Below are 22,065 nucleotides of genomic sequence, written 5' to 3' on the forward strand. Positions count from 1 at the left end.
TGATTTTTCTAGAATGAAATGAAATTTTTTAAAAAAAGCCTATGGAAAGATATATACTCCATTTTACTAAAGGGGAAGGAAGAGTAGGATTAGAGAGGAGAGGTAAAGGAAGACTTCAACTTTTGCTTTTATTTATTTTAGTTTAGTTTTTAGACAGGGCCCTACTCTGTCCAGCCAGGTAGGGATGCAGTGGTATAGTCATAGCTCACTGCTGCCTCAAACTTTTGGCCTCCAGCCATCCTCCCACCTCAATAACTCTTATTTTGTTTTAAGGATTTTATTTTTCCATCAAGCGCATATTGCTCCAGTAGGTACCCCATACCCACAGGAGATATGTTCCAAGAACCCTGGTGGACTGAAACTTCAGATAGTACCAAACCCTATATGTGTAATGTTTTTTCCTATACATATATATCTATGATAAGGTTTAGTTTGTAAATTAGTCAGAGTGAGAGATTAGTGACAACAATAATAGAACAATTGTTACAATAGATTGTAATAAAAGTTACGTGGATGTGGTCTTCCTCAAAATATCCTACTGTACAGTACTCCCTATTTTCTAGTCATGGTTGACTGCAGGTAACTGAAAGCATGGAAAGCAAAAGCTCAGATAAGGGGATGACTAGTGTATAGTGCTTGTATAATATAATTAATAATAGATTGTTAAAATGTCTTTTAATAAAACATTAAAATACAAATTTATTTTTAGTTTGAAAAAGTAATACTTCATAGTTAACATGTTTCTTTTTTTTGCTACCCTTTCCTAGGAGTTGGTGCTGCTGTAATCGATAACTACCTTTATGTTGTCGGTGGTCACTCAGGGTCTTCCTATCTGAATACAGTGCAGAAATATGATCCTATCTCAGATACGTGGCTGGATTCAGCTGGCATGATATACTGTCGCTGCAATTTTGGGTTAACTGCACTTTGACAAATGTGAACTCTCGGAAATAGTATGGTGGTGAAACTTGTACTGCATGAACAGATGGCCCAGTTTTCTGAAACCCACAAGCTGCATTGCTTTCTTTTTAACTTGAAGTGGCATGAAGACTCAAAGTTTTGTTGGGTACTTTTCATTGACAAGTAGTTTTGGTTGCTCTTGATTACACAGTAAATCAACAATCAAAAAGAAAAAAGAGAAAAAAAAAAAAAGTAAAGACCTTGTCAATTGAATTGTGCACTTTTTCCCCGAAGACTGAGATATACTAGTTTTATGTTCATAAGTGTACGTGTAGAGAAAACGTTGCTGCTTTTTTTTTTTTTTTAAATTTCTAGCTTTCCTTCCCTGATACCATGATTTACTAGGATGAGCGATGCTTTAGGTGCTGGAGTGTATTGAATGAATGGACAGAGTGCTGATACTGCTTCTTGGATGTAAATGCTTCACATTTTTCATTTGTTTTAAAACAAAGGGCTGCTTTTTATTTTGGTACTTTTAAGGGTTGTAAATAACATGCCATAAGTAGTCCTCTGAATACTCTTCCTGCTAAATGGTTTTAGGGCTAGGGATGTAATAAATTTTTAAGACAATTGCTTTTACTATCATGATATTTGGGGCCCTATTTTAGGAAGTCAGATATTTACTGTTTAATGCTTTTTGTAGATGGACAGGTTAACGTTGGATGAATTTAATTACCTATCTATGCTATGGTTAGCATGGATAGGAGTTTAAGTACATCAGTTGTTTCGGTTTTTCTTCAGTAGTACAGCAGGCCTTCCAGTGCTGATGTAAATATTTGAGCAGTGTTTAGTACCATTCTTAGTGCATATTAATTTTTTTCATATATCCTTATAATAATTTTAGTTTTTTAAGATCTTTGCTTTTTCAAAGTGTTCAGATATAAAAATGGTGCTAACTGTAAGATTTGTAACAAGGCTGTAACTGATGTCCTTTTGGATGTTCAGTATGAGATATGCATGACATGTTTTGATAGTCTTTTGCATTTTTAATGGTTTGATTCATTTGTGCTTATTAAAAATGTTAGTGATTACACTAATGTTAACATCCAAAAATCATCAAAATGGCCTTTGTTATTTTTTTCATGGTTCCTGAATAGTGATTTAAAGAAAGTTACACTTTTGATCTTCTTTCTTCTTGTGCTAGATATTACATGTCCTTCTTAAAAACAGAAATATATGCATTAAATATAAAGCACTAGGCAGTTATGCATTACTTTGTACATTTCTTAGGTAACTGAATATTTTAATGTTATTGAGGAAAACTGGAACTCAATGTTTACTTGAGTAATGGTTCTAAGTTGAGTTCTACTTTGATTAAAGAAATGATCTTTTAAAGTGAAATTGTTTGCTGTAGCCAGTGACAGCTTATTTAAAGGAAGTGGTTAACTTATTTGATTTTAGCATGTTTTAGTAAATGTCTGTTAGTCTTAAACACATTCACTTGCATTTTATTATGATGTTGGTACTTGCATTTTGGAACTGTAGTCATTTGATTTTCTTTTCCTTGATTTTTTTTTTAAACCTGTCTGCGATCTCCTTATAAAGTCTCCGCAAGACCAGTGTATAATTTTTCCTAAGAAAAAAATTGATATTATATTCTTAAGTGCCATAATGTTCTAGACTATTGTTAAGAAGCCATTTGTAATGATAAAACATAGGTTCATTTGTTAGTATATATGTTTATTTCTTGAATACTATAGCCAGGCAATTTACAGTTCTTTGTTCTTCCATAAACTGCCAGTTGTAGATTTGAATATATACTACAAAACTATGTAAAATCATTTTTAATCATAAACGTAGTATCATGCTTTATGAATATTTGCACAGATTATAAAACCTTGCAAGTGATTTTTAGTCTCTTATAATTTAGAACTCAACAGGAGCAACTAATATGATTGATAGTCTGAGTATTTTCTATGTTGCTTGTCTGAATAACATAATAATATATAGCAATAACTTTTTCATTGATTTGAATAAATCTATTGCACAGAAATAGGTGCACTATTGTAGTTGGCCCAGACTTTAAAGAACAGCAATTTAAAATAGATTCATCACATATTTAGTTTTAAATTCCCAATTCAGTTTTGTTTATAGCAATTAAATTATTAAATATATCCTCTTATACTATTTTTAATCCCCTATTCCCAAAAGATAAGGGAATTTGAAAGACTATGGAAAATGATTTTAGGACGGGCGCGGTGGCTCATGCCTGTAATCCCAGCACTTGGAGAAGCCGAGGCGGGTGTATCACCTGAGGTCAGGAGTTCAAGACCAACCTGGCCAACATGGTGAAACCCTGTCTCTATTAAAAATAAAAAAAAAAAATTAGCTGGGCATTGTGGCAGGTGCCTGTAATCCCAGCTACTTGGGAGGCTGAGGCAGGAGAATCGCTTGAACTTGGGAGGCAGGGGTTGTAGTGAGCCAAGCTTGCACCATTGCACTCCAGCCTGAGCAACAAGAGTGAAACTCTGCCTCAAAAAATACAAAAAAAAGAAAGAAAATGATTTTAATTATAAACACATCTATTCTATACATTGTATTTTAACGTTTTACTCATGTATCATCTCCACTATCAAATTAGTGTATAATCATTTGGTAAATTAGATCAAAAACATATACTGGTCATTGTTTTTGAAAAATCTAAATTTCATCTTGATGAAGACTAAATGTGAAATATCTTGGGCAGTAGTAGGAGCCATACACCAGTGAACAAATTATGAAAATCTGTGAAGGGAAGAGGAAAAATGTTCAAAATTTATAAGTATATTTATTTTAGAATTGCTTAACCTACTGTACTATTCGTAGCAACCAGAGCTACTAATCTGACCTGACAACTAATATGTTTACATTAGCGCCTTCTTTTACAAATTTGTGAGAAGTTTCATTGTGAAAACTCTGCTGACAAATTGTGAATTTAAAGCCACATGTTTCTAATGTTAAAAAGGATCAAAATGTTTGGTTATAAATCCTCATGATTAAAAGTATTAGAAATAATTATATATATTCAGGCACGAAGAGAAAAGCTATTTAAGATTTCCCAGAAATATTTTGGAAAAGAGCAGCACTGGGAAATAGAAATTAATGTAATCAGTTGCAAGATACTTGCCTTCTATAATTATAATGACTTAATCTGTTAGGCACCTTTGGCTATTCAATAATCATGGATGTTGTAATAGAATGTAAATGACTTTTAATGTAGCTCCAAGGATATTTATAAATTCTATGTTATTGCTGTTATTGTTTTAAATCTGAGTGAATATTAAATTATAGGAAGTGGTATCAAGTGACAGGAAAATGGCATTAGGTTTTGAAATTTTAGTTTGATAATCTGACACATATGGAGGGTTTACTATATGTATGAGATATTCTGTTAGATGCTGTGGGAGCTAGAGAGATAAGATAGACTCTTTTTCACTCAAGAGAGAGTAAAATATAGTGGGAGAGACCCTAACAACTATTTTGGTGAAGGATGAATCTAATTCCTTATCTCTGACATCATAAGAAGTGATTAGAGACCTAGTTTATGCATAAGCAATTCCTTAGTGTCCAATTAGGTTTTATTGGCATGAAAAAGAAATATTTAAAAACTGAATATTTATAGAACTCCAAATCTCCTAGAATTGGATAATGTATTTTCTAGTAAGAAAACTATAGAAATTTTAAATATATATATTTCCTGTAGTATCAAGGCTCTGGCTGACATTGAGAGAAATATATGTACATGTCGTGTTTATTTTCAGTTTTGGTGTTGGATTCCTAGTATTGTCACCTAAGTGCTCATTTTCAGGAAAATCAGATTCTACAATAAACACTTACTGCTTCAAGTTCAGTAAACTTGTGATAACCTCATAACCTCTGTAGTCTAAAAGTTAAGGAATTATAAGATGTCACATGTCAAGTTAACATCCAGTTCTACTTCTTAACCTTTTTTCCCTTTGTAAACAGCACTTTAATTAGACATGATTTAATTAGATAACAGTTATTCTATGGCTGGATATGCACTGGATTTTCACTTACAGTACATTGATTTGGTGTTAATACACATTTGAAAAGAGTGAGGAATATAATACATTTTTAATACAATAGGTTTACAAATTTTCCTACTGGTGTGACTATGGAGTCAAATAAAAATCCAGTTTACATCTCTGCAGAGAGAAAAATTGTTATCCATATGTCTTTTATATTATACATCTTTAACTAGAGATAATTTATTGTTAATTTTGTCAAGTTATCATGTGTAAGTCCCATTTATTTTTAAATACTAAGCAAAAAGTTCCAAGTTTGCCTTAAAATACAAGTGAAATTAAAGAACTGGATGATAATGCCTATATTTTTGCCTTATGAATTGTGCTGTGTATTATAAACCAGCAACGGTTTTGATTTTAACAGGATTCTGAAATTTTGTAGCTGTAGAGTACTAATATTTGTACTCTCTTGCAAAGAATGTGATCTAGTTGTGGTAGTTTAAATGTTTTTGTATATGTATTTTACCTCTGAACATGTACCTTTTTAGCATCAGGGTTTTATTTTATTTATGTTTACATACTAAAGTGTCATTTAACTAGTTGAAAATTGTATTCTTTTTTTATTTTAAAGGTTATTTGTGTATATTATTGTGGTAATGTTCTGTAATTATTATGGTTAAATTTCATTTAATGTAAAATGTTTAAAATAAAAATGAAAAATCTACTTTGTATATGTCATATGATAATTGTGAACTGAACCAAGCTAACTTTGTCATGCTCATCTCTTAGGGTTTTATGCATAGATAGGTAGTAGCCATAGAGTAGCCACACCTTTACATCCTCATTAGCAGGTTACAATGAAAACCTGTCTTAGGCCAGGCCTGGTGCAGTGACTCACGTCTGTAATCCCAGCACTTTGGGAGGCTGATGCGGGCGGATTACCTGAGGTCAGTAGTTTGAGACCAGCCTGGCCAACATAGTGAAACCCCGTCTCTACTAAAAATACAAAAATTAGCAGGCATGGTGGCGTATGCCTGTAATCCCAGCTACTTAGGAGGCTGAGGCAGGAATGAACCCGGGAGGCGGAGTTTGCAGTGAACCGACATGCCAATGCACTCCAGCCTGGGCAACAGAGCAAGACTCCGTCTCAAAAAAAAAAAAATTTCTTAAGCCAATTCTGCCACACATTCAGACATTTACTAAAGAAACTTAAAACAAGAGTAAAAGTGTTCAGTAAGCCCATTGCAGTCCCAGCTTTCTGTCCTTTTAGATTCTCTAACCAGTCTTTTGAAAGGTTTACTTGAGGCAGACACTGTAATATCCAAGAGGATTTCATTACTTTTGTGGTCAGTATCAGGTAACCAGCAATCCCAAAGAAACAAGCAGTTGAGACTTGGGTGGCTTTTTTAGGAAGTGGTAAATTACAAGCCTGAATGGATTCAGTCTTTATAAGTAAAAGTAACCTTCCTTTTTTTTTTTTTGAGATAGAGTCTCACTTTGTTGCACAGGCTAGAGTGCAGTGGCAGTGGCACAGTCTTGGCTCACTGCAGCCTCCATTTTTTGGGCTCAAATGATCCTACTGCCTCTGCCTCCTGAGTAGCTGGAAGTACAGGTGTGGGCCACTGCCTGGCTAATTTTTAATTTTTATTTTGTAGAGATGAGGTCTTGCTCTGTTGGCCAGGGTGTTCTCGAACTCCTTGCCTTAAGTCATTCTCCCACCTCCGCCTCTGAAAGTGCTGGATTTCTGGATTTACAGGCATGAGCCACCATGCCAGGTCAAGAGCACCTTTCTGATATCATCGTAGTCGATGAGCCACTTCCCCAAGAAATGCTTCTGACATTTATTATGCTAATTAGCAAAGCATTGGATACTGATTAGATTATGGATAGATAACAGAAGTACTTGAAGTTGCTTTCAGCATGAATTTCCTAGATAGAATGCTAGCTAGCCACCCCTTAACTCCAGTCTTTTAAAAAAGGTATAAAAATAATTTGCTATGATACAAAACAGTTGTACATACTTATGGGGTGCAGATGGTATTTTGATACAAGCATATAATATGCAGTGATCAAATGGGTAATTGGGGTATCCATCACCCCAAACGTTTATCGGTTGTGTTAGGAACATTCCAATTCTAGCTGGGCGCGGTGGCTCAAGCCTGTAATCCCAGCACTTTGGGAGGCCGAGACGGGCGAATCACGAGGTCAGGAGATCGAGACCATACTGGCTAACACGGTGAAACCCCGTCTCTACTAAAATACAAAAAACTAGCCGGGCGAGGTGGCGGGCGCCTGTAGTCCCAGCTACTCGGGAGGCTGAGGCAGGAGAAGGTCGTAAACCCGGGAGGCGGAGCTTGCAGTGAGCTGAGATCGCACCACTATACTCCAGCCTGGGGGACAGAGCGAGACTCCGTCTCAAAAAAAAAAAAAAAAGGAACATTCCAATTCTACTCTTTTAGTTATTTTCAAATATGAAATAAATTAATGTTAACTATAGTTGCCCTATTGTGCTACCGAACACTATATCTTTAAAAAAAAAAAAATTATTATAAGTTCCAGGATACATGCAGAGGACCTCAGGTTTGTTACATTTGTAAACGTGTACCAGGGTGGTTTACTGCACCTATTAACCCATCACCTAGGTATTAAGCTCCACATGCGTTAGCTATTTATCCTGATGCTCTCCCTTCCTTTGTCCCACCGACAGGCCTCATGTGTGTTGCCAAACACTAGGTCTTATTCCTTCTATTTAACTGTATTTTTGTACCCATTAACCATCCACTCTTTTCCCTTTTCCCCACTACCCTTCCCAGTCTCTGGTAATCATCATTCTATTCTCTTCCTCCATGAGTTCAAGTTTTTATTGCTCCTACATGAGTAAGGGCATGCAATGTTTGTCTGGCTTATTTCGCTTAACATAATGTCCTTCATTTCTATCCATATTGTTTCAAATGACAGGATTTTATTCTTTTTATGACTGAATAGTCCATTATATATATGTACCACATTTTATCCATTCAACCATTGATGCACACTCTAATACTGTATCTTGGCTATTGTGACTAGTGCTGCAATCAACATGGGAGTGCAGACTTGTTTTTGATACACTGATTTCCTTTCTTTTGATATTAAGGACCTCAACTGCATTCTTAATGAGGGCAACTCCTAGAGTTGAAGTTGGAACTTAACAGACATATCCTGAAGTGTTTAAAGTGTATTATAGATGACACAGAAAATGTAAATAATGCATTTTGAATGGAGTACACATTAAAATATTGAAATTGACATTTCTTGGCCACATAGATGCTTTTTTAGTTCTGCTTTTTTATTCTAATGCATGCAGAAATAGCTTTCATATTACTCAGAAGTCATTGTAAAATTTTTCAGCTGACAGTTATTGAGAGTTTAGTATGTGCAAGACGTGGTGGAAGGCGTAAATGAGTAATATAAGACATATCCTATAATCCACTAGAGGAATGTAAAAGTCACCTCAGATTTTTTTCCCCCTGGAAGGGAGAATAGAGAAAAGTGCTAGTCTGGCAGAGGTCTAGTTATGTCTCTTGGGTCCTTTCATAAAATTACTAGATGATCCTCTCCTTTGCGGCAATAATAGGGGTGGAAGTTTCAACTCTAATGTGGAAGACTGTGATGACTAGATTTTAGGAGTCAGCAATAGACTTGTAATGGAATACAAAAAAAAAAAAAACAAAAAAACAAACACCTTCCAGTGCAGAGCCAGAACTCAAGTATAGGAGTAAAATTGAGTGGTGTGATGAAAAGACAATAGGTATTAGAGCAGTTCAAGTCAGTTTTGATATGTCTTCCAGGCTTTTTATTTTTTTTCTTTTTCATAGAAATGAAACCTCCACATACCCATCTCCCAGCATCAACTATTAACCACATTTTGCTAATCCTATTTCATCTATTCACTCCACTTTTGTTTTTGCTGGAATATTTTAAAGAAAATCCCAGACATCATGTGATATAACCAGTAAATAAATGAGGTTGCATCTCTAACTGATAAGGACACTTTAAAATTTTATGCTACTTTTCTGTAAGCCACACTGATATATTCACACTGAAAAGTTACTACTTTTGTAATATTTAGTACCCAGTCTATATTCAAACTTCCATGATTATCTCAAAAATGTTTTTGATTACCATTGGTTGCTTTACTTCTGGGTCTAAATGAGGTTTATTCATTGTATTCGACTGTTATGTCTCTTAAATCCCTTTTAATCTCTACCAGTCACTACCTCCCACCCCCTTTTTTTCATGCCATGAATTTGTAGAGGAAATGAGGCCATTTGCCTAGTAGATTGCCCCACATGCTAGATTTAGCTAATTGCTTTTTTGTGCTGTTTTTTATCTTATTGTTCCATTCTTCAAGTTTGTTGTTGTTGTTGTTGTTTTTAAACTGGTATAGGTGCATGTAGAGTTTTGATTAGATTCAGGTTTTTTTTTTTTTTTTTTTTTTTTTTTTTTTGTCAAGTGTAATTGATGCGATATGTACTTCCTATTGCATTGCATCATAAGGTATACTATGTCTGGTTATCTCACTTTTAGTTATGTTAGGATTAATTTCTAGGCTTGAGTTTCAGGTGTTAACCTGATCCCTCCATTATCAAGTTCCCCATCAAACTCTCCCCTGATGGTTTTAGCAGCTCTTGAGGGCCACAGCTGGATCTGTTATTAGGTTGGTGCCAATGTAATTGCGCTTTTTGCCTTTTAAAGTAATGGCAAAGACCGCAGTTACTTTTGCACCAAACCTAATATTACCTTAGGAGTTACAAAATGGTGATTTTTCCAATTCTGTCATTTCTTCTGCATTTATTAGCTGGAATCCTATAAAGGAAAGCACTTCCTCATCCATCAATTATCTGGGTTACTCTGAGATACATTATATACAAGAATGGCAGGGGAAAATGTTTCATTCATTCCTTTCTCAGTCTTCAGAGTAATGAACTGATGATCCATCAACCTCCAACAATGATTAAGTATCACGAAACCAAAAATTTTTACATATCTGTTTCAATATACACATTTCAATTAATTGTCCATCTTAGTCCTGTGGATACCCACTAAGTTCCATTGAAAGTTTCCTTTCTTGGCCCGGCGCGGTGGCTCATGCCTGTAAGCCCAGCACTTTGGGAGACCGAGGCGGGTGGATCATGAGGTAAGGAGTTTGAGACCAGCCTGGCCAAGATGGTGAAACCCCATCTCTACTAAAAAATACAAAAATTAGCCGGACGCGGTGGCGGGTGCCTGTAATCTGAGCTACTCGGGAGGCTGAGGCAGTAGAATCTCGCTTCAACCCGGGAGGCGGAGTCTGCAGTGAGCTGAGATCAGGCCACTGCACTCTAACCTGGGTGACAGAGCAAGACTCCGTCTCAAAGAAAAAGAAAGTTTCCTTTCTTTTTTAAAAAAAGTACCAACAAATTATTAAATTATTTGAAATAATTTAAAATATTATGAAATTTACAGAAAAGTTGTTTAAACTCTTGTATACTTTTTCCAAGATTAACCAATTTTTAGCATTTGTCTTCATTTGTTTTTATGTTTTCTCATTTTTTTCAAGCCATTTGAAAGTCAGTTGAATACATTATGTCCTTTTATGCTTTAATACTTCAGTGTATGTGTCTTAAAAATAAGGATATTCTCTCCTGTAACCACAATTCAGGTATCAAATTCAGGCATCCTTGTGTTTTAGTTTTCTTTTACATTTTGTTCCCCAAATCCAGAATCACCTAGTCCTTTAAGGGCCTGTGGTACCTTTTGCTAGGAAAAGGTATTTAGAGATCCCAATATGGGTGCTAGTGGTGCTCTCTCATTTATCCTTGCTTATAGGCTATTTAGTAGGCAGAGTTAGGAAATACTTTATTTTTTTAATTTGAACAGAGAGGAAAAGGACTTTTACTTAAATGCTTTGATATATATATATATATATATTTTTTTTTTGAGACAGAGTCTCGCTCTGTCGCCCAGGCTGGAGTACAGTGGCGCCATCTTGGCTCACTGCAAGCTCCGCCTCCCGGGTTCACGCCATTCTCCTGCCTCAGCCTCCCGAGTAGCTGCGACCACAGGCGCCTGCCACCCCGCCCGGCTAATTTTTTGTATTTTTCATAGAGACGGGGTTTCATCGTGTTAGCCAGGATGGTCTTGATCTCCTGACCTCGTGATCCCCCCGCCTCAGCCTCCCAAAGTGCTGGGATTACAGACGTGAGCCACCGCGCCCGGCCATATATCTGTTTTTAGTCTGAAAACATTGGTCTAGCAACATTGACATAATTACCTATTTGCTTTATCTTACAACATACGTATAATAGTTTCAAATTAGCAATACTGACATAGCCATAAATAATAATACCAATAAATAATAAGACCAAAAGTTAAGATTGTTATTATTCCATCCTTAAATTATATTTTACAAGGATGTATGATACGAACACTGGATTTAGAATCAAATGAAGTAATACTTTTCTTTGGTTATTAGCCTAATGACTGTAGAGTTAGGTTATTTTGATTCAGCTTTTAAATTTTAAAGATATACTTTTTGATTGAATTTTTAATTATATATAATATTTACTTGACTCTAGAGTAGAAACTATATGACAAGATGCAGTCACAGAAATTTTGCCTGCATTTTCATCTTTTCCACCGTGTTCAGTTTATTTTTTTATAGGTAATAAGTTTTATTAGATGTTGGTTTCATTGTTTCATTTTAAAAATAAAATACCATTTTCTCCATTTCCTTACAAAAAAGATAGCGTACTACAAAAACACTTTTTTTCACTTAATATATTCTGGAGATTTTTCCATATCAATATATTGAGATCATTCTTACTCTTTTTTACAGTTGGACAGCACTTTACTGTGTGGATGTACCATAGGTTTTTTAACTAGTCTACTGATGGACATTTGAGTTGTTTTCAGACCATTGCCTTTACAAATAATGAATGTGATGAACTGCCTTGTGCATTTGTCAGTTTGTATTTAGGGAATGGCTTTTTAGAAGTGGAATTGCTGGGCCAGTATGGATGACATCAACATTGCTAGATCTTGTCCAGTTCTTCTATTGTTCCATTTTGCATACCTATCGGCAATAGACAAAAGTGCCTTACATCTGTTTTGTTGTTATTGGTGGTGGTGGTGGTGTTTTGAGACACAGTCTCGTTCTGTTGCCCAGGCTGGAGAGCAGTGGTGCAATCTCGGCTCACTACAAATTCCACCTCCTCGGTTCAAGCAGTTCTCGTGCCTCAGCCTGCCAAGTAGCTGATACTAGAGTTGAGCACTACAATGCCTGGCTAATTTTTGTATTTTAGTAGAGACAGGGTTTCACCATGTTGGCCAGGTTGGTCTCGAACTCCTGACCTCAGGCAATCTGCCCACCTTGGCTTCCCAAAGTGCTGGGATTACAGACGTGAGTCACTGCACGCAGTCTTACAGGCTGTTTTTATTTTTTTATTTATTTTTTTATTTTTATTTTTTTGAGACGGAGTCTGGCTCTGTCGCCCAGGCTGGAGTGCAGTGGCCGGATCTCAGCTCACTGCAAGCTCCGCCCCCCGGGTTTACGCCATTCTCCTGCCTCAGCCTCCCGAGTAGCTGGGACCACAGGCGCCCTCCACCTCGCCCGGCTAGTTTTTTGTATTTTTAGTAGAGACGGGGTTTCACCGTGTTAGCCAGGATGGTCTCGATCTCCTGACCTTGTGATCCGCCCGTCTCAGCCTCCCAAAGTGCTGGGATTACAGGCTTGAGCCACCGCGCCCGGCTCAGGCTGTTTTTATTAGTCTCCCTACTCGGGCTTGTTAAAAGGTGTCAGCTGGCCTCAGGTTCATTTTGGCTTAAACTATGTCTAACATTAAAATATAGCTAAAGAATTGAAAAGCTTCTTATGCTTTAATGCACATCAAAGCTGATTTAAATCTCTTACTGAGTAAGGCAGGATGTAAATAAGGATGGACCAATCACTTTTGTCTCTGATCAGGAAAGGAGTCTTAGAAAGTATATTCTTGTGTGTACCCTGAGGAGACTTAAGAATTTAAATAGGCAAGGGTCCTAGAATTTAATAGAGTAGGCCAGGCGCGGTGGCTCAAGCCTGTAATCCCAGCACTTTGGGAGGCCGAGACGGGTGGATCACAAGGTCAGGAGATCGAGACCATCCTGGCTAACCCGGTGAAACCCCGTCTCTACTAAAAAATACAAAAAACTAGCCGGGCGAGGTGGCGGGCGCCTGTAATCCCAGCTACTCGGAGGCTGAGGCAGGAGAATGGCGTAAACCCGGGAGGCGGAGCTTGCAGTGAGCTGAGATCTGGCCACAGCACTCCAGCCTGGGCGACAGAGCGAGACTCCGTCTCAAAAAAAAAAAAAAAAAAAAAGAATTTAATAGAGTAGGTGGTTCAACTGAATACAGGAATATGTCTGAAAAAGTTTTATAGCCAGATTTTAAAAGACCGATATCATATTAAGTCTATATATAGATAAATGTGTATATCTATATATGTCTAAGACATATAGAAATATATATCAAAGTTTTATTATTCCATTTTGCATACCTATCGGTATGCTATATATAGTAATGTGTATATAGTGTGTGTATATATGTATATATATGGTGGTATCTTAGTTTATTTGGACTGCTGTAACAAAATACCATAAACTGAGTAGCTTATAAGCAACAGAAATCATTTCTCACAGTTCTGGAGGCTGGGAAGTCCAAGATAAAGGCAGATTTGGTGTCTGATAAGAACACTTTTTCTGGTTCATAGGCATAATCTTGCTATGTCTTCACATGGTAGTAGGTGTGTGGGATCTCTCTTGGGTCTCTTTTCTAAGGGCACTAATCTCATCCAGGAGGGCTCCACTCTCATGACCTAATTGCCTTCCCCCACTTCCTAATGCCATCACTTTGGGGATGAGAGTTTCAACATATGAATTTTGGGCGGATATAAACACTCAGACTATAGTAGGGGGATAAACAGTTTTGGATAGTATGGTGGTTAAGTGGTTAAAGATTTTGAACAGGAACAAGATGGGATATTTTATCATTTGATGTCTTGGAAACTTTATTCACTTTGTCTTCACATTTTTGCTTTTGCTTTGTTCTTGCATTTTAAACTAATTCATGTATTTAACTTTTTAAAACTATTTTTACATTGTAATTTGTTCTGTGATCTTCATTTCCACAGAAATACCAGCAACGGTTTTCAGCCAACAAACTTGAAATATTTGCACCGAATTTAGTTCATTTTTCGCAACAACACTACACACTAATTTACTGTAATTTCTTGATAAAATATTGAAAGAGGAATCCATAATGGTAATGTTATGGGTGGAAGGTCTTAACTGTGAATTGTCCAGGTTCTTGGAGTGTTGAACAAAGAACAAAATACACAAAGTAACAAAAGAGGGAAACAACAAAAGACAAAGCAACAAAAGAATAGAGTAACAAAAACATAGATTCATTGTAGTGAAAGTACATGCCACAGAGGAGGAATGGGCTTCAAGAAGCAGCTCAACAGTCCCGCTACTGAAATGCTCCCCGGGGTTTTTATAAAGCCAAAAGAACTTGGGCAACACCCCTACATGACCTTTGGAGGCCTCCAGTTGGTTACACCCTATGAAGGATTGGCCTACGACCAATCAGAGGCTGAAGTGGAGGCTTGGCCCGCAGTCAATCAGAGATTGAAGTGGAAACTCCTCTCTTGCTATCACAGGAGCCAGGATGTGGCCTGTATGCTGCCTAATGTTGCCTAGAACTATCTGCACCTGCTGTTCTTTTGCTTATGCCTTAACCCTTGGTTACCCTAAATCCCTATTCTCCTGCCTCAGTAGCTAGCACTTTCATCGTGCTTACTATGTGTCAGGCAGCAAGTGCTATATATAGTAATTATTTTAATCCTCACCACTACCTTATGAGATATATTCTAGTCTTATCTCCACTTTACAGTGAGGAAACAGAAATAGAGAGGTTAAGTCACAGGCCTAAAGCCACACAGCCCATGACTGAGCCTGGGTTTGAATGCAGGCAATCTAACTTTAAAATCCGGATTTAACTGCCATATTCTTGCCTTTCCTCGACAGCCTGAAAACCACAATCAAGAACTAATGATAATAGAGATAATTCGTTGATCATATAGTATGATTCACTTAGTCTGCAATTCCAGTCTTTTTCCTGGGTGAAAAAGGACAATCCTGAATTAGGTCTTCTGGCATTTTATAAGCTTGCTAAGGATAAAATTCCTAAGCTTTCTCAAAAGGAGAGGTGAAGGAAGAGGGGGAAATTTCAGAAGCCATGAGGGTTGGGAAGAAGTAGGTGAAGAAGCCCCAGGGGTCAGTTTACAAATAATATTTTAGCGGGAGTGTTGGCAGAGAGCACAGCCAGCTTTATTAAACGCATCTTGGTTGTATATTTCCCCCGACTTAAGAGTAGGTAGTGTCACAGGACAGAAGGAAAATTTGCTCGCATCATCCAAATTATAAAGTAAGGGCCGGGCGCGGTGGCTCAAGCTTGTAATCCCAGCACTTTGGGAGGCCGAGGCGGGTGGATCACGAGGTCAGGAGATCGAGACCATCCTGGCTAACATGGTGAAACCCCATCTCTACTAAAAATACAAAAAACTAGCCGGGCGTGGTGGCGGGCGCCTGTAGTCCCAGCTACTCGGAGGCTGAGGCAGGAGAATGGCGTAAACCCGGGAGACGGAGGTTGCAGTGAGCCGAGATCGCGCCCCCGCACTCCAGCCTGGGTGACACAGCGAGACTCCGTCTCAGGAAAAAAAAAAAAAAAAAAAAAAAAAAAAAAAAAAAAAAAAAAAAAAAAAAAAAAAAAAAAAAAAACCAATTATAAAGTAAGTTAACAGCTGGTCGTGGTGGCTCACGCCTGTAATCCCAGCACTTTGGGAGGCCAAGGTGGGTGGATCACTTGAGGTCAGGAGTTCAAAACAAGCCTGGCCAACAGTACAACGGTACAATTTTTGTACTAAAAATACAAAAATTAGCCAGGCGTGGTGGCACACACCTGTAGTCCCAGCTACTCGGGAGGCTGAGGCGGGAGAATGGCTTGAACCCAGGAGGCAGAGCTTGCAGTGAGCCGAGATCGGGCCATTGCACTGCAGCCTGGCCGACAGAGCGAGACTCTGACACACACACACACATACACACACACACACACACACACACACACACACACACACACACACACACGGTTAATACTTTTAAGGCCAAAAAAAGTTCAGGTATTGTTTTTTCTACAGGTCCTTTACATTCTATGCCGTGGACCTCCTGCCACCTAGTGCTTTTGAAGAATACTGCAGGAGTTGGGAATCAGAAGAAATCAGACTTCAGAAATCAGAAGAAATCAGAAAAAGCAGACTTTTCCTTCAGAAGTCCTTCGGACAATTTACCAAGTGTTTAAAGAAGGCCCGGCCAGGCGCGACGGCTCACGCCTGTATAATCCCAGCACTTTTTAACGCCGAGGCAGGCTGATCAGCTGGAGGCTAGGATTTCGAGACCAACCTGGCCAACATGGTGAAACCCCATCTCTACTAAAACACAAAAAAATTAGCCGGGCGTGGTGGCGAGCCCCTGCAGTCCCAGTTAGTCGGAAGGCTTGAGCCCGAGAATTGCTTGAGCCCGGGAGGCGGAGGTTGCACTGAACTGAGATTGCACCACTGCACTCCAGCCGAGGCCACAGAGCGAGACCCTGTCTCAAAATACTACTACTACTACTACTACTACTACTACTACTACTACTACTACTACTGCTACCACTACTACCACCACCACCAATACTACTACTACTACTAATTATAATAAAGAAGGCTAATCCCAAGTGACCCTCTCACTTTCCTCTCATATCTTCCCTATTATCAGAAAGAGAAAAAAATGAGATTAATTTGTGTGGATTACTTTAGCTATGATAATTTTTTTAAAAATTTGAAGGTGTTGGAAATTTTTTATCTTTAAATGGAAGGCTTATAGCATTCTAGTGGAAATAATGGCAGTTAGGCTTTGGGGGTAGAGGTAGAGGAAATAGTACTATATAATTGTCTTTGAAATCACAAGCTGAAGGATCTGTAGTCTTTTTCCTTTACAGACCTCCTCCAGGAGTGGTAGGCAGCAACTGTGAAAGGCCTGGTTCTAAAACCTCACAGCAGTTGTTTGCAGAATTGTCCCTCCTGTGTACTCTCAAAGCCTCGGGTACCTACCCTGCCACGGTATTTCGTTTTATACTGTCATCATTGCTTTACTCATTTTTTCTCTCGCTATAGGCATGTATACACTTCCAGGGCAGAAAGCATATCTAATTCAACTAGCAAATGGTAGATAATAAGTATATATATTAAATAAATGCTGCAGAGAAAATATGTCTGATATTACCTTGTTCTAGCTTGCAGCCCCCAAATCAAACTTAGCCTTCTTGGGAAGGGATTTTCCTAGCTGGCCAGCCATTTTCTCCAAGCCTTAACCTGATCTCTTCTTAACTTGAGCTCAGGTCAGCTCTCCTGTGTTTTTTCTCCTTTCCAATCCCTTTCCACTGCCCTAAAATTCTCATATGTTGGGTATACAGAGATACTTACTGTATCTGCTTCCCTCCTCTTCAAAAACTCCCTCAGATTTTGTCCACCCTGCCCTTAAAGCTAATTATGTTGAGTGTATTTTAATCTTTGTTATAACTCAGTGTTAGGTTAACAGGAAAAGAGAAAGTCTATTTGGGGACAATTTATTCCATCCTGGTCTTGCTTCCAAACTTCAACACCTGGGATACTATGATTAAGATGTAGGTAGAAGATTGTAAAGGAATGACATCCTTTGTAAAATAAAATAATGAATTATTGAAGATTTAAGAAGACAAATGTTTCTGAAAGCAAGTGTCCAGGTGAAATGAAATGCCTGAACAGGTGGCCACAGCTGTTTTGCTGAGTCTTACTTTGCTCTTGGAGTTTTGTCATGTTAATTATCTCTATCACCACTGTGCTGGCCTCTGGGAGTATACACTTCTTCCTTCCAAGCTCTAACTCCTTGGTTCTTGGTTCTCTTCAGTACTGTAGAGGCATGCTAGACTTTCCAAAAAGTCTTTACCGGTGTGAGCCAATCATTGGATTATCCAATCATAATTGTATAAATTATAGATGGAAGAAATGATGGTGGAGAAGTTATGGATGACCATTATTTTCTTCTTCAAACTTCTTTTGTATTACTGATTTACACATTATTTTATATTCATATTATGAAATGAGTGTTTATAAAATTCAAAGAGGCCGGGCATGCTGGCTCACGTGTGTAATCCCAGCACTTTGGGAGGCCAAGGCAGGTGGATCACCTGAGGTCAGGAGTTCAAGATCAGCCTGGCCAACATGGTGAAACTCCGACTCTAATAAAAATACAAAAATTAGGCCGGGCGCGGTGGCTCACGCCTGTAATCCCAGCACTTTGGGAGGCCGAGGCGGGCGGATCACAAGGTCAGGAGAACGAGACCACGGTGAAACCCCGTCTCTACTAAAAATTACAAAAAATTAGCCGGGCGCGGTTGTGGGCGCCTGTAGTCCCAGCTACTCGGGAGGCTGAGGCAGGAGAATGGCGTGAACCCGGGAGGCGGAGCTTGCAGTGAGCCGAGATCGCGCCACTGCACTCCAGCCTGGGCTGGGCGACAGAGCGAGACTCCGTCTCAAAAAAAAAAAAATAAAAAAAAAAAATAATAAAATAAATACAAAAATTAGCCGGGCGTGGTGGCACACACCTGTAATCCCAGCTACTCAGGAGGCTGAGGCAGGAAAATCACTTGAATATGGGAGGCGGAGGTTGCAGTGAGCCAAGATCATGCCACTGCACTCCAGCCTGGGTGACAGAGCAAAGCTCTGTCTCAAAAATAAATAGATAAATAAATAAATAAAATAAAATTCAAAAATAAAACAAGTAATGAAAATCCATCCAAGTATATAAATAGCAAGTTTCTGATTCTACTATGGCTAACTTGTCTACACAGCTAATTTGCTCCCAAAGCTCCTGTTACATTCCACACCTTTTTTGAGGTTCCTACCAAAGCAGCTTACCTTTTCATTTTTAAGCAATATTCCTCCTGATACCTTGCAGATCTTATTGAGAAAACAGTGGATAAACTATGGAACTGATTGCTCATTTGAGGATAAAAAATCTAATGTACATCTTCAGCACATAAAGAAATTATCTAGCTACAGATGGCTTCTTACTAACTTCTTCCTCCTCAGCTACAAGAGATAGAGTAAAAGGCTGTTTTCTCCCCAGGATCAAATTAAATTTGAGGTTAAAGGAGTGTCTTAGTCCATTTGTGCTGCTATAACAAAACACCTGAGATTTGGTAATTTATAAAGAACTGAAATTTATTTCTTACAGCTCTGGAAGTTGGGAAAATCAAGATGGAGATGCCAGCATCTGATGTGGCTTTTCTTGATGCATCATCACATAGCAGGAGGCAGAAGGGCAGAGGGGCCAAACTCACTCTCTGAAGCCCATTACTGGCTGGGCACAGTGGCTCATGCCTATAATTCCAGCACTTTGGGAGGCTGAGGCAGGAGAATTACTTCAGCCCAGGAATTTGAGTCCAGCCTGGGAAACAGAGAGAGACCCTGTCTCCACAAAAAATTTTTAAAAATTAAGCAGACGTGGTGGTGCATGCCTGTAGTCCCAGCAACTTGGGAGGTTGAGATGGGAGGGTCACTTGACCCCAGCAGGTTGAGGCTGCAGTAAGCCATGATTGTGCCATGGCACTCCAGCCTGGGTGACACAGTCTCAAAAAAAAAAAAGAAAAGAAAAGAAAAAAGAAAACCTGTCTCAAAAAAAAAGTATGAGCAAACCTGTCTCAAAAAAAAAAAAAAAAAAAAAAAAGTCCATTTATAAGGGCAACTCATCTCACTCATGAGGGCAAAGCCCTCATGACTTAATCACCTCCCCAAAGGCCCCAGTTCTCAGTACCACCACCATAGGGATTAAGATAAATGTAAAATTTGAAAGGGACACCATCATTCAAACCATAGCAAGGAGGCTGTCCAGCTGACCAGACAGTGGAGCTTGGGCCAGTACGGTGGGATGTAGGAACCCCTGATAGTAAGATATGGAATTTAAGACCTTTATAGAAATGTCTCAATAAGATGAACTTTTAAAGCTATGCAGTTTTAGGGCAGAATAATTTGATGCTGATTTTAAATGCTAGGGCATCAACAAAGGAAAAGGAGAAAATTTAAAAATTTTAAATGTTTGGTTTGGCTGTAGTTTAGTAATATCAATTACAATCATTTTACATGAACTTCTTACCCTTTCTGCCTTATAGTACATTACAGTTGTTTTCTAATAATTAAACGTCACTGAATCATTATAAAACTCAATTTTGGGCTGGGCGTGGTGGCTCACGCCTGTAATCCCAGCACTTTGGGAGGCCAAGGCAGGCATATCACCTGAAATCGGGAGTTTGAGACCAGCATGACCAACATGGAGAAACACCGTCTCTACTAAAAATACAAAATTAGCCGGGCGTGGTGGTACATGCCTGTAATCCCAGCTACTTGGGAGACTGAGGCAGGAGCATCACTTGAACCCGGGAGTCAGAGGTTGCGGTGAGCCAAGATCGTGCCATTGCACCCCAGCCTGGGCAACAAAGGCGAAACTCCATCTAAAAAACAAACACATAAACAAAACTAAATTTTTCATATGCTCAACATGTACAGCTTTTCTTTTTTTTTAATTTTAATTTTATTTTTTATTTATTCATTTATTTTTGAGACAGGTCTTGCTCTGTTGCTCGGGCTGCTCCAGTGATCTCTGCTCACTGCAACCTCCGACTCAGGCTCAAGCCGTCCTCCCACCTCAGCCTCCTGCATAACTGGCACTACAGGCGACAAGTGAACACCATCACATCCGACTGATTTTTGTATTTTTAGTAGAGATGGGGTCTCCCTATGTTGCCCAGGGAACTCCTGAGTCAAGTGATCCCCTCACCTCAGCCTCCCAAAGTGCTGAGATTACAGGCATGAGCCACGTGTCCTGCCATGTATAGCTTTTTATGTGTCATAGTAGTCATCTGATTATATAGTTTGCTCATACTTTAGGAAAGAAATAGAACATGGGACTCACTCTAGTAAGCATGCCTGTGGTAGTCAGTTATCCTTTCTATTCCTCTTTCATTGGATTAGATCTAGTGACAGTTTAAACAAACTCTAATAATTTATAAATTATTATAAACTACTTTGAAGGAATAAGATTATTTGCAGAAGTTAAAGAAGAAATGGTTTCTTTTGCTGAAGCTAGTTGAAGACTCCTTCTTAAATTTGCTTATTTGTTCTTTATGCCAGATTGTAGAAAAGGTTTTAAAATTATTTTTGCTGACCCTGTAGGTATAGTAGCGGTTTGTGGTATATTGATTAAAAATATATTCTGGTGCTGGGCGCGGAGGCTCATGCCTATAATACCAGCACTTTGGGAGGCTGAGGAGGGTGGATTACCTGAGGTCAGGAGTTTGAGACCAGCCTGACCAACATAGTGGAACCCCGTCTCTACTCAAAATACAAAAATTAGCCAGGTGTGGTGGCTGTGCACCTGTAATCCCAGTTACTAGGGAGGCTGAGGTGGGAGAATTGCTTGAACCAGGGAGGCGGAGGCTGCAGTGAGCCAAGATGTAACCACTGCACTCCAGCTTGCGTGACAGCGAGACTCCCATCTCAAAAAAAAAAAATATATATATATATATATATACACACACACACATACACACACACACACACACGTGTATATATATTCTGATTATTACCTCATATCTTTAGCTCCCCACCAATAGATTATTCTGATTTCTCTAAGGGTGTTTATAGAATTACAAAGAATTTTCCATACGCTCACCTTCACATTCCATAGATAATCTAGTTAATTCTTTTTTTTTTTTCTTTTTTTATCCTTTTTCTATTCACTGTTTGGTCAGCAGGGGATAATTTATTATTTCTATCAACTAGCTGCTACCATAAAAATAAACTATCTGTTCTCCTTAAGCCTCAACCTGGGGTCAAGAAGGAATACTCAATTTCCATTACACACTAAATATATCAGTGATATGAGTTACAGCCTAAATAACTTTTTAAAATCTGCAAAGTTCATTAGTAAGAGAAAACCTGGGAGCCTTGCC

General features: G+C 38.5%; 1 protein-coding gene across 4 annotated transcripts in view; it reads left to right on the top strand.

Annotated features, from left to right (window-relative positions):
* The window catches only part of KLHL28 (kelch like family member 28), a 119,714-nt gene extending 114,065 nt beyond the window's left edge, over nt 1–5,649 (top strand). For all 4 annotated transcript variants that reach the window (XM_050795822.1, XM_050795824.1, XM_050795823.1 and 1 more), the window contains exon 5: nt 768–5,649. In XM_050795822.1, the coding sequence (XP_050651779.1) occupies nt 768–931 (164 nt within the window). In that variant the 3' untranslated portion in view covers nt 932–5,649. The remainder of the gene's footprint in view (nt 1–767) is intronic.
* The last annotated feature ends 16,416 nt before the right edge of the window (nt 5,650–22,065 follow it).

Source organism: Macaca thibetana, chromosome 7, assembly GCF_024542745.1.
Source record: "Macaca thibetana thibetana isolate TM-01 chromosome 7, ASM2454274v1, whole genome shotgun sequence".
Lineage (NCBI taxonomy): Eukaryota > Metazoa > Chordata > Mammalia > Primates > Cercopithecidae > Macaca > Macaca thibetana.